Below are 13,057 nucleotides of genomic sequence, written 5' to 3'. Positions count from 1 at the left end.
AAGCACTACAATTTTTTTCCACCTTGGCCTACATATCTGCCATTATGTTTTTATTTTATACTTTTGTCAGCTCATAAGGCTTTGTTTTTAAAACGGGGAAATTAGTTTGCCTACACTTCTCAGACAACTTGCAAAATAGTAAAACCAAGAAGATAAAATCTCATGATACGATATTGTTTGCCATGTCATTACCCTTCTCAGCAGGGACCGAACAGTGGAGCACAATTACACAAAGCTTTTAGAGCGGAGCAGCAATGCAAACCACGGGAGATGAGCTCTTTGTTTGGGATGTAACTCAATATTAAGTGATGCATGAACTGTAAACGTCTTACCGTGTCTCCAAGGGTCCTTCGGCTCAACTGCACCCGAGATGATGTCTCCGTCTGACGGAAAGGTCACCTTTTTGGACCCGTGCTTACTCCCAGATCCATTGTCTTGAGGCTCAGCCGCTGAGACGGTTTCTGAAGCCACAGCTTCAGGATGTTCTTCCAAAGGTTGCTGCGGATGCAGTTCTCTGACAGTTTCTGGTGTTAAGGAGTTCTCACAATGAGAGGCACTTTCCTCATATTGAGTCTGAGCCGTTGGCTCGAACTCCAAAACGCCATTTTCATCCAAACTTAAATCAACACCGATATCCATCTCACCATAATCACCATCATCTCCAACAGTGCACCTGCTCACCGGTGGATCCTCAAACGTGCTAATATTCTGTTGTAGATCTCCAGCAGAAACGTTAACAGGGTCAGCTGACACAGCTATGGAGCCGTTGCTTTTACTCTGCGGTGCTTTGAGCTCCATGGGATCCTCATCCTTGGGATGGACATCTTTTAACCTGCTCAGGACGTCAGCGTCCCGTTGGCCCTTGTCTCCATCCGACAGCAGGAGGCCGTCACGGGGAAGGATCTCGTCCGTGGGGGGTGATATAGTGCTGTCAGGCACATTGCACAAATCTAAAGCATTGCACAAATCTACAACCTGTTCCTCGCAATTCATTTTCTCATTTCCAAAGAGCTGGAGCACACTCCACTGTCCGTTAAAACCAACAGAAGTTCCCTCAACACCTTCAAAACAATCCAATCCTCTCAAACCCAGTTCAGTATCTCCTTAATAAGTGCATTGCATACTAAAACCTCACATCATAGCTGTCTATAAATGATGGTCCTTATCTTTCTCTCATTTATATACTTCAGTTAATTCATTCGGTCGCTGGTATTGTTTTAAAGGGTTGCATGAGGCATTTCACTCTATCCTATGTCTCGATTGTTTTCTTAAGCAGTCCTAACAAAGTCGTATAAACCTACAGCATCATTCAAAGTCAATCTGAATTAGTTTAATCCGCTTTAAAAGAGAATATCTCACATCATGTTGACAACATTGAGCTCTTGAGGTCCCTGCCCAACATTAACACTGTTGCTTTCCTCTAATCGTTTTTAAGAATGAGTTAAGCACTGACAGATGTTTTTAAATCTGAAACATTAGATTATAATAACCAGGCGTGAGATGATGATGATGAAGATTATGATGGTGATGATGAGGCTTCCTCCATCGGCCTGTCCTCCTACAGGGAGACGACTAAAGTGCTAAAACTGACTCTTTAAGCCAACGAACTGAGGTGAAACAGCATGTTTAAGGCTCCAGTCGTGTGTTTAAGATGTTAACAGGAGTAGTCCTGCTCTGTCACTCTCCGTGTCGCAGTGAACACAAATAAAAACAGGCGTCACACTCCGGAGCGCGCTCCTATGCACAAAAACCGCCACAAACAGCCTCGTCTGCTGCGTGTAAACACTGTATTCCGGCCGCCTTGTATAAACGACGTTAAACAGATCGCCAAAATGCACAGGCAGCGGGAGAAAGAGAGAAACCTTGGCCCCGGTGTAGCTCCGGTGCGGACCGACGGTGCGTGCGTGCGTCTGTTGACTGTCCGCATCTACGTCATCGCCCCGGGATGGAAACGCAAGGAGGTTTCAGCGGCCGCACTTTCAACACGAGCGATTATTAACGAGGAAGTGTACGCAATACAATCAAAAAGTTGCTTGCTTGTGTGTTATGTTTTTCTGTGGCAAATTTTCGTTCGCAGCACTTGCATTTGCAATTTATGTAGATTGGCATTTACACGAAATCACTCTAAAAAATATAATAATAATAATAATAATAATAATAATAATAATAATAATTAAAAATAAACGAATCAGTTGACACTTGAACATTGCCAAGAAGCTGTCACGTTCGATGCGTGTTATAGAGAAAAATAGGTCGTAGATTTATTTAGTCATTTATTATAAATTATATATTAACCATGGCTTCTCCCCCCCCCCCCCCCCCCATGGTATAAATGAAATGTAAAAATGTGTAACGACCACATTAAATTTCAGTCATTATGAGATGAATGAAAGCTTTGTATTACTGTACATGGTTTTTGAAGCTTTGAAGTAGACCTGAAGTGATGAGTTTGTGTTCACTACATCCATCTCAACACTAGAGGTCAGCGACACCTCAATTCTAATCTGATTTCTAATCTTATTCTGATCTCTACATGCCCATAAAAATAACAATGATGCTGATGCCAAATAAACAGTATTCCAAAGCAGGAATAGATGTGAATATGTACCTGTTTAGCACTTTACCTCTGTAGAATTTTCACAATATCTATCTATCTATCTATCTATCTATCTATCTATCTATCTATCTATCTATCTATCTATGAAACAAGCTTTGACACTCAAACCTCTTGGCACTATTGAACACCTCTATTATAATTCTGAGATGTCTAACCAAACCATGTGAGCGTTCAGGCTCTATACTGTAATTATTCCTGCCCGTGTCATGTGTGAGGTGACCCTTCATCTGTGCAGGAGACAGAAACATTTACCAGAGCACTTCTGTGTCCCGGGACTGCAGCTGTGTGCACAGTTTAATTTAGCGAAGACGAGGAACAGAGACCTCCCACAGGTGGCTGAAAGTAAATATTTTAACATCAGATCGGAGGCACTCGCTTAGCTTGTTTTGCAGGGTGATTTGTCTGGGCTTCCTCTGCAGTTATTAACAGCTACTTGTGCCACTGCCAGTGATCCGGTTTGAGGAACACGGACTGCGTCCTCTGTGCATTTTCTTTATATGACTGTGGGAAAATGTCAAGACTGAAGCCTCGCGATGTGGCATAACCGCGCTTCGTTTCATGTCTGACAGACCCTTGAAGATGACTCTTCCTCTGTCAGGTGTGGACATGCCTTATTTGACACCACAGGAAACCACAAATCGGTTTGAACTTCCTGTAAGGTTGCCATGGCTGCGCTTTTTAAGTATCCCTCAGCATTTGATTTATTTTGCACATTGCACAAATTGAAAACGGATCCTACAATGATCCTCGTCTTAGGGGAGGCTGCAGTCTTTGTCAGGACATTACTCTTGCACTCTTCTCCAGAGATCAGTTTTAAGATTTCTAGCCATAAGAAAGCCATAGGTCTCGTGGAGGTTTTAGACTCAAAGAGTCAAAGTTCACCAAATGTGTTCGAAGTATCAAAGGCGCTGGGAGTATCGGGAGACATCTGAAGTGTGTTTATCTCATCCATCTCTTTGTGAACTGAAAACAGGACATCGTAGGAGACGACTCAGTCTTAATGTTTGTGTTGGCTTTCCTCGAGGAGCGCGGTGGGTTTCAGGGTGTGTCTTGAAATGATTTCCACCTGTTTCTGTCCACCATCTATCAGGTGTGTGTGTGTGTGTGTGTGTGGGAGGCAGGTGCACGGGAGCGGGAGCACTTCTACTGTTGGGCTTTCAGGGAGGCCTGGCTCTCCCCCAGTCAGCTGTAAATCCACAAATGTGGCGAGTTGGAGGATTTTACTGTTACTCTATCTGAGGTCGGTGCTTTGCTTTATGGAGATGTCAGACAGAAGCTGGGGGAGAAGGCATTGGTTCCCAGGGAAAGAATTCATCTTCTAAATAAACCAAATCCAAGAGTTAATCGCTAATGCTTTTCACACACTCAGGGAGTAAGAAAAGGCTTCGGTCAATGAGGTGCTAAGAAACAATTAAGTTACAGTTCAGATTGTCTTCTTTCAGCTGTACTTCATGATTCATGTTCGTTTGCGTTAAATTTGATGTACGCTAAGCCCTTTTGAATAATTTTCAAAACAAACCATTTATTTGCGAGACACTCCTTGTTGTTTATAAAATACACGTTATAAAATGTATTTCATACCTGAATATTCAATATATAATACTACCGTTGAAAAGTTAGTTTAATTACTTATTTTTGGAAAGAAATTAAAGGAATAGCTCACCCAAAAATGAAAATTTCCAAGATGTAGATGAATTTGTGTCTGCATAAGATTTGTAGAAATGTAGCATTGCATCAGCATCTCATCAATGGATGCTCTGCAGTGAATGGGTGCCGTCAGAATGAGAGTCCAAACAGCTGATAAAAACATCACAATAATCCACAGCACTCCAGTCCATCAGTGAACATCTGGAGAAGACAAAAGATGAAACACATCCAGCATTAACTTTAACTTTAAACCATTTCTTCTGGCTAAAGTCAATAATCTATAGTCTTTTATCATTCACCCGTGAAAAAGGTGTCTGGTCCGAATCAGGAGAGAAATCTGCACAGATCAAGCACCGTTTACAAGCCAAAACAGATGTGAGGGATCAATGGGAGATATTTCACTGAAGGAAGTATTATTATGGATTGTGGACTCATATTTTGGCCAGAAGCAATGGTTTAAAGTTATTTGTTTCTTACAGATGCACAGCTTTTGTCTTCTCCAGATGTTCACTGATGGACTGGAGTGCTGTGGATTATTGTGATGTTTTTATCAGCTGTTTGGACTCTCGTTCTGACGGCACCCATTGACTGCAGAGCATCCATTGATGAGACACTGATGCAATGCTACATTTCTACAAATATGACGAAGGAACAAATTCTTCTATTTCTTGAATAACCAGAGGGTGAAAACATTTTCAGCAGATTTTCATTTTTGGGTGAACTATTCCTTTCTTTTAATACTTGTATTAAGCATGGATGCATTATTTTATACAAAATGTTTCTATTTTAAATAAATGCCTTTTTTTAACTTTCTATTCATCAGAGAATCAGGGAATTAAATTGTCATCTTAAGGAGCAGCTGATCTAAATCTGCCTGCCGCTGAACATGTGTTTGCTTCAGATTGAATGGATGCGGTTGTAAGGTGTTCTGAAGGCTGTTGGTGTGTTTCTGTGTAATTGCAAGATTGTTGCTTCGTGGTTTCTTACCGGACCATGTCAAAACAACCCTTTCCAAAGTCACACAGATCCCTTCTTAAATGTAAATCTCTGGATTGTATTCTTCTCCTGTTTTAAGTCTGGCCACTTTGAAAAGTGATCTTGTCAACAAGCTGCATGATTTAAGCTATCAAGTCAACCAAACATCTTCCTAGATTGCATTATTGGTCGCTTCAATAATTGTTTTTCACTTGAAGACCAGATACAAGAGTTCAAAGCCAAAGTGGTTGGTTTCATAATCAGTAATATTCAGTATTGTATCAAAACCCGACTGAATGCTCTTCCTTACTAGCGATTGTCATGACATCATGCATCTGAGAGTATATAAATGAGGTGCATGAGTCTGAATGGCTCTCATCTTTCATCTCGTCTCTTTTCATTCATCTTTTTTATGGAGATGAATGTCCACGTTTATTTCTCTTCCTATGAAATGAAGTACAGTGTGTATTGGACCACACGCTTGCAAGAGAGCGAGAGCAGCATAAAGGTTAAGTTTCATGTTTTCCAGTCCCTACGGACACTCTTTATAAACAGGCAAACATTTTGGGCTTGTGTGTAATGAATGCATATACACGTGTATTTACACAGATGGTACATATTTAGAGAAGCTCACATGAACACACACATGGGCTAAATGCAAAGTGTCAGTCTATAAATAAATTCTAGGACGAATTCCTGTGATTTGTTTTAGCATAAGGAGAAATATTCATAAACACCTTCATTGGAGGTCAATTGTGGGACAATTTGGGATCTAAGTGATTTTTTGAAAGCACTTTACAATGAGGTTAACGATCTTTAATGCATAAATAAAAATGAGCAATGTATTTGTTACAGAATGTATTAATATTTGTTAATGTAACCATTCCACAAAAATATGAAGCATCTCGCCTGTTTTCAACATTGATAATCATCATATTAAAATAATTTCTGAAGATTATGTGACGCTGAAAGACTGGAGTAATGATGCTCAAAATACAGCTTTGATCATGAGAATAAATTACATTTTTAAACGTATTACTATAAAAAACGGCAATTATAAATTATAATAATATTTCACAATATAACTGTTTTACAGCAGTGTTATATAAATAAATGCAGCCTTGGTGAGCATGAGAGATTTATATACAATTATAAAATCTTACCAACAACAATATTTTCATATTATTTTAAAAACAATTTTTACATACGGTAATTAAAAAGCATACACCAAAGGCTTACTTGGTTACACTACCTGACATTTTCAGAACCACTGGAACAAAACAGAAAGTGCTGCCCCTTTTTTAATACTGTATGAAAAAACTGAAGATTACATTTCAAGAACTTGGCGCTTGCATTTTCAAGATTTCTCCTCCTCATCCACTCAAGACATCCTTATTTGTCACTGACCCTTATATAAACACATGAGTCTATTTGTAAAGCGATACCCACACTGCATTTCGGAGATGTGTTTATACATCAGTATAAATTCAGAGTTCAGTCAACACAGACATTAATCAGATCAATCTTTCGACACATGCACACGGAAATACAAACATGCATCCTGTCACTTATCCCATCAGTTGCACATTCTGGCCGCGTGCATGCTGCCATTTATTAACGAGCTAAAGGACTCCGATGGCAGACAAGCGTTAAACCGCAATTTCTCTCACCTTTCTCTCTCTGTGTTTACCTCTGTGTCTCTCTTTCTCTTCCTCCCAGGTTCCCTCGAGCATTTCTCGGGCCGCGGGACAAAACGGGGGTGAAGGAAAAAAAGAACAGGCCAGTCTGTCGACTGATAACTTCCACATGTCTGTAAGGTTTTCGAATCACAAAAGCACCTCTTCTCCTTAAAGCCTGACGAAAGCAACAGAGGAGATATAAAAGCCATGGACCTATTTGATGTGTGACTGAGCACCTGCGAGTGGAGACCAGTCCGCAATTTCTCTTCCTTTTCCATCTCATTAAAGAACAGGTGACCTGATGAGATGTCTCCTCTTCTTTTCATACACCCATCTGCGTGTCCATTCATTGAACTCTGTGCAGCGTGACCTTCTTTCCTCTCCAACACGTGATGTAAATGCTCTTTTATCTCTTCCTGCGCCCCGACTCACTGACCTGACTCTCAGAACTTGAATGCAAACGCTTGAAGGCTCGATTTTGTGCATTACTTACCTCAGTTGGACTGAAAAGCCTTCCTAGACCTGGTAACAGGCCTGTCTTTCGGATGGGATTTTAAAGTATTCAAAATGTTTATTGAATTGCAACATTTGGGCTCATACAGTATAAACAGAACTTGAAATCTGAAATCGGATTGCATTCTTTCTGATTGATAGAGTAATGCATGTAAAAAGGTCCAGTGGTTTCACCTTTAACCTGCATCTGTTGTTTGCTTTGACTGGATCAGTTTTGCTGTTTAAAGCTCTTTCTCTCACTGGTAATATGACAGATTTGTCTAACTAATAGCACCTGTAATAAGTCTTGAATTGATACATGCATATGCTGCTCTATAGGGCTACTGTGTGAAACATTAAGGCCTTATAATTCTGTCTGTCTGCACCCTCTGCCTTTTTCTCCATATATATATATATATATATATATATATATTGTATATTGTATATATACGATATATTGTTACACCCCAATATATATATATATATATATATATATATATATATATATATATATATATATATATATATATATATATATATATATTGGGGTGTAACAATATATCGTGTTAAAATATATCGCAATACAAAAATGCAACAATATGTATCGTGGATGGTTCACCCAAAAGAAAATTGATTTTTTTTTTTGAAGTTTTCAGAGTCAGTACTACATTAAACTACAATATATTATGTTGAATATAATGTATAATAATGGGGGAATATTAGTGGGTCCTGATAATGCTTATGTTATAAGTCTTATGTTACCAGTAAAAAGTGGCCTACATTATTTTAAATATATCTAGCCAGTGACAGAGTGCAAGCATATTAGTCTTAAATAATTCTGTATTTTCAGGTTCAGAATCATGAATATTTATTCTGGTGTCACCATTGTCCAAGCCTATTCATTTACACCCACAATGTTATATCAAATTTAAAGGGGGGGTGAAATGCTATTTCATGCATACTGAGTTTTTTACACTGTTAAAGAGTTGGATTCCCATGCTAAACATGGACAAAGTTTCAAAAATTAAGTTGTACATTTGAAGGAGTATTTTTGTTCCCAAAATACTCCTTCCGGTTTGTCACAAGTTTCGGAAAGTTTTTTTCGAGTATGGCTCTGTGTGACGTTAGATGGAGCGGAATTTCCTTATATGGGTCCTGAGGCACTTCTGCCGGAAGAGCGTGCTCCTGTATAGCAGAGCACTGAGAGCACAACAGACTTCACTGATCAGAGCAAGAGCGTCGTGAAAAGTCACAAAAGAAGTGTGTTTTTGGTTGCCAGGGCAAGACAACCCTGCACAGATTACCAAAGAAAAAACAGCATTAAGGGACCAGTGGACGGAGTTTATTTTTACAGAGCATCAACGGAGTTGTGCAAGTGTTTGTGTTTGTTCCCTGCATTTCGAAGATGCTTGTTTTACAAACAAGGCCCAGTTTGACGCCGGATTTGCATATCGTTTATTTCTTAAGGATGATGCAATCCCAAGGAAAAAGGGTCACGATCGTGTGTTGGAACCGCAGGCGGTGAGTAAAACTGCTTCAAATATCTCTGCCTCCTTGTTAGTGCGTCCCCTCCCATGCCGGAGACCCGGGTTCGAGCCCCGCTCGGAGCGAGTCGTTGCTGCTGCTGCTCTCGTTCAGTTTCAGCCTCTGGATCTGATTCTGGATCATAAATAAACGGCTGAATCTGACTGTAAGCCATGGTTTGTTTTGGATGATGGGTTTTCCCTCACGGTAATGTCACAGCTTCCACATGCTCTCAACGCAAAATCCTATTCGCGCTTGTGATTCTTTAGCTCGGTCGTGTTTTTCCGGGAAAAATCGGTACAGACTATCTTTCTCTTATGAATATAATAAAAATAAAGACTTTTTCGATTTATGAAGGATGCAGTACTACTCTATATGTACTCAAGATTAACAGGATATTGAGTGAAAACGAGCATTTCACCCCCCCTTTAACATTTAATCAACATTAAATTTTTTCTTAACCTTTTATTATATGTCTTGAAGTATTGCAATAATATCGTATCGTGAGTTCAGTATCGTGATATGTATTGAATCGTGAAATTAGGGTGTCGTTACACCCCTAATATATATATATATATATATATATATATATATATATGCCTGGGATGAAAACTTGCATATGCATCAGCATAAAAATAAAGTACAGCAAAATATACTATGCTGTATAAATACTTTATTTATTTATTTATTTATTGCATTTATACATAAAATAAAATAGTTAAAATATGATTCATTGTGATTAAATTAATGGCACAGTACTCATTTATGAAAAAAAAAATAGTTTTAAAAATGGGCTTGTTTTCTACGGTCAAAATAAAACGTATAATTTATTTCGTTTTATTTCAGGGTGAAATGTCTTTATTTTGGCGCAATATTTGTATTCGTTTTTTTTTTTATATGATCATACATCATCAAATAGTCAAAAACCGTATTGCATCAAAAGTCAAATTTGCAATAAATAGCCTACATCAAAATAATATATTAAACAGGTCGAAAACGGAATCTAACTAAACATTTTGCTTTAGAAAAGATGACTCGGATCTGTGAATCATTTTTGGAATCTATTCATTTACATCGTCCAAACAAACCGATTTACTAAAATGAATCGGATTTTCCTGTGCTAAAATAGTGAGACTCAAGTGAACTGATTCACTAGACTCAATCGAATTTCAAACACTTGTCTGTCATAAGAGAAAATATCGTTTCGGAGGAATCGGTTCACTAATGAATCAAACGTTCCGATGCTGCGTGTTTGATTATTACTCCCTCAACGGTAAGTTTGCATGCTCATTATGTATCATTAAAACAGCGATTGCGTGTTTTATCTTGCTATACCGATACTGTTTTGGAAAAAGTAGTTTGTTACTGGAAAATCTATGCAAATTTGTAAACAGTTTAACCTCAGTCAAACATCTTGTAAGTAGCGTCACATTTTCACAGTAAGCCTAATTATACTGTTTCTGCAGCCATAGCAGCAACAAACAAGGGTGACTCGAGACGATGACAGATGTTTGACATCGTCTGAGGCCTGAACCCAGCAGCCTTTTCTCATTTTGTTTCAGGTTTACACATGTGCTGCTTAACAAAATTCAGACTTGTGCAACTTGACTGCAATTATAGTGCTACAGTTTATGAATCCGAGGGCAGTCCAGTCCAAATAAAGCACATAATGGACTGCGGCTCTTCCAGTGGGATAGTCTGAGTATAACTCAGGCCATGACAGGGGACAAAACCAGTGTTTCTGTTTATTTGCAATTTGGAGACAATGTGCACGGCAGCACAATTTCTGAGGATCTTCTCTGAGGTGGTCCGACTTGATTTGAGATGAAGATAGGGCTGATTTTAATAGTTTGGTGCTCTTTGCTAAACCTCTGCTGTTTACCGTAGTAATTAAGCTATTTCTGAGCAGTGGGTCTCAAGTACAAGCCTCATGTCCCTGCGTGTCAGTTTGACAATAACATTCAGGATGACCCGAGTCCGCTAATAGCATGAGAACTAATACATAAGTGCATGTGTGTGTGAGCGATACGGAGGACGTGTTGTTGCGAGTGTGTTTGTGTGTGGGATGGTGAGCTGGGTTGGGCCAGTACAGGAAGTATTACGACTTAGCACGTTTGGTTTTCTCATTCTGGCAATGGACGGCGTGTCATTTATCTTATTGTACCATAACCAGGGCCAGAAACAGAAGGGAACATACTGATTTCTGACTCTTGACCTCGTGAGACTTCAAGGCTTCCATTGCAAATCTGCCATAATTTCTGAATCTAAAGATTATCGATCTGTGGCGGTTTGCAATTATTTTGCACTTAGTACATTTCATGGATGAAAGTTAGTACAATCTTTGTTAAGTGCATTTACCAAGTACATACTTTTGATTTTGTGGATTTTAGGGCAAGTTTTTACTCTAAAGTAAATGTTAACACTGACTGAAGCAAAAAACACTATAGTCATCATACAACTCTCCTTCAGTTCAACCACAAGATCTACTCTTCAGCACAATGGTAACCACAAAATCATCAACAACAGAAAGTCTTTTAAATGTCCAACATTAAACACTAAAAGGCCATTGCCCTTACTCAAAAGTGCATAAAATAACACTATTTCAACATTTACTCTCCCAGTTCAGTCTTATGCAAACCATTGTGCGAAGTGTTTCAGTTAATGCAATAAAAAGTAATTAATCTTAAAACTTAAGTTTTATTTGCTGCTTGTTCAGTTTCTGTTGCTCTCTCTAAGCAGTTGTATGACAGTTGTAAACACCTGGAATATACAGTAGTGTACGAATCATTTGGACTACTATTATGGTACTTTTATAATGATTTTTCATTTGGAGACCCAGTTTCCAATCACTGTCATGGAAAAGAGCAGCTAGGACAGTCTTCAAAATAGCCTTCAAAAAGTCCATATGCCATATGAGTTTAGAGCAACACGAGGATAACTAAATTACATTTTTGTGTGAACCATCCCTTTAATATAGCAACATTTGCATTGGATTTGACATCCATATTAATTTACCACTTGCCATTGAACTATTCCACAGAAATTCAAGGTGATGTAATTTAATGTCTGATGGAGCAAGGTAGGTCTATTTTATACTTTTTGGTATTTTGTTTTTATGCAGCAGTTAAACTTGATACATTGGCATCAGATCCCTCTCCTGTGACACAAAACACATTCACCTAGTAAAATTAAAACTCCATAATAACCTTTTTATGACCGACACCGCTGACCTGCTCCAATGTCAGCACAGTTAAACCATGTGATACTTATTGCTTTTTATTTTGAACCAGTGCCATATCACAACCTGGGGAGACTCTTTAGAAATTCATTTGATGCATGGCTGGCCCGTTATATTACTAGAGTTCCACCGAGTACCTTTTCACAGCTGTGAATCGAGAAATATTCAGTTATAAAAGTGACCTACTGTGGTATATCAATGGTAATGTTTAATGCATATCACCCATGCTCACTGGAAATACATGCTTCTTCCTACATTCTGCAAAACTCAGAACTAAAACTTTACCTATACATCACTGCAGTTTCCTGTTGAAATGAACACTAGAGGCGATCAGGTATTGAACGTGCATCTTAGCAGCACTTACTGGACATTTCACTTTGAAACTGTCGCAAAATGTGCAGTAATGTATGTAATATTGTTGCAGCGAATTCAATTATGTTTTTCCAATGTTTCATGTTGCCATTGTATAAATTACTGTTATTTTTGCTCATCCTATGGGTTAAAGTTTCTATATCCTTTGGCATTTGTAAACAGATGCATGGAAGAAAATAAAAAATCAGTTTTTATTTCTGTGACAGTGAACACTGTTATTATCCCATGCCAATTTCGGTGAGAGAAGTATTGTTTTATTGCGCTCGACTCTCATTACTATCATTAAACAGTGATTTTTGATAAGAGTTGGACCCACACTGGGAGGTCTGTGTTTCTGCAGCCTGTGTTTGTTTCTTTCTTCTCACAAGTTGAGTTGTTTTGAGTGGTCTGCATGCAGGTTCTGTGCCGAGCACAACTCAATCTACTGTATATTTGTAAAGAAATCAAGTTGGAGAAAAAAGATGCATCCCACATATGTTTTCCGCTGAGAAAGAGATTTTTGCTGACTTTGTT

General features: G+C 38.6%; 1 protein-coding gene across 2 annotated transcripts in view; it reads right to left on the bottom strand.

Moving 5' to 3' along the window:
• LOC113061889 (protein phosphatase 1 regulatory subunit 37-like) overlaps positions 1–1,939 on the bottom strand; it is a 35,603-nt gene extending 33,664 nt beyond the window's left edge. Inside the window, exons 1-2 of one of the 2 annotated variants that reach the window (XM_026231396.1) lie at positions 645–1,939; positions 333–524 (exon numbers count right to left, since the gene is read on the bottom strand). In XM_026231396.1, the coding sequence (XP_026087181.1) occupies positions 333–524; positions 645–993 (541 nt within the window). In that variant the 5' untranslated portion in view covers positions 994–1,939. Of the gene's footprint in view, positions 1–332 lie in introns of both variants that reach the window. The other variant, XM_026231395.1, reaches the window with a different exon arrangement.
• Between the last annotated feature and the right edge of the window lie 11,118 nt (positions 1,940–13,057).

This window comes from Carassius auratus, chromosome 43 (genome assembly GCF_003368295.1).
Source record: "Carassius auratus strain Wakin chromosome 43, ASM336829v1, whole genome shotgun sequence".
Lineage (NCBI taxonomy): Eukaryota > Metazoa > Chordata > Actinopteri > Cypriniformes > Cyprinidae > Carassius > Carassius auratus.
This window is presented reverse-complemented; position numbering and strand designations above follow the sequence as displayed.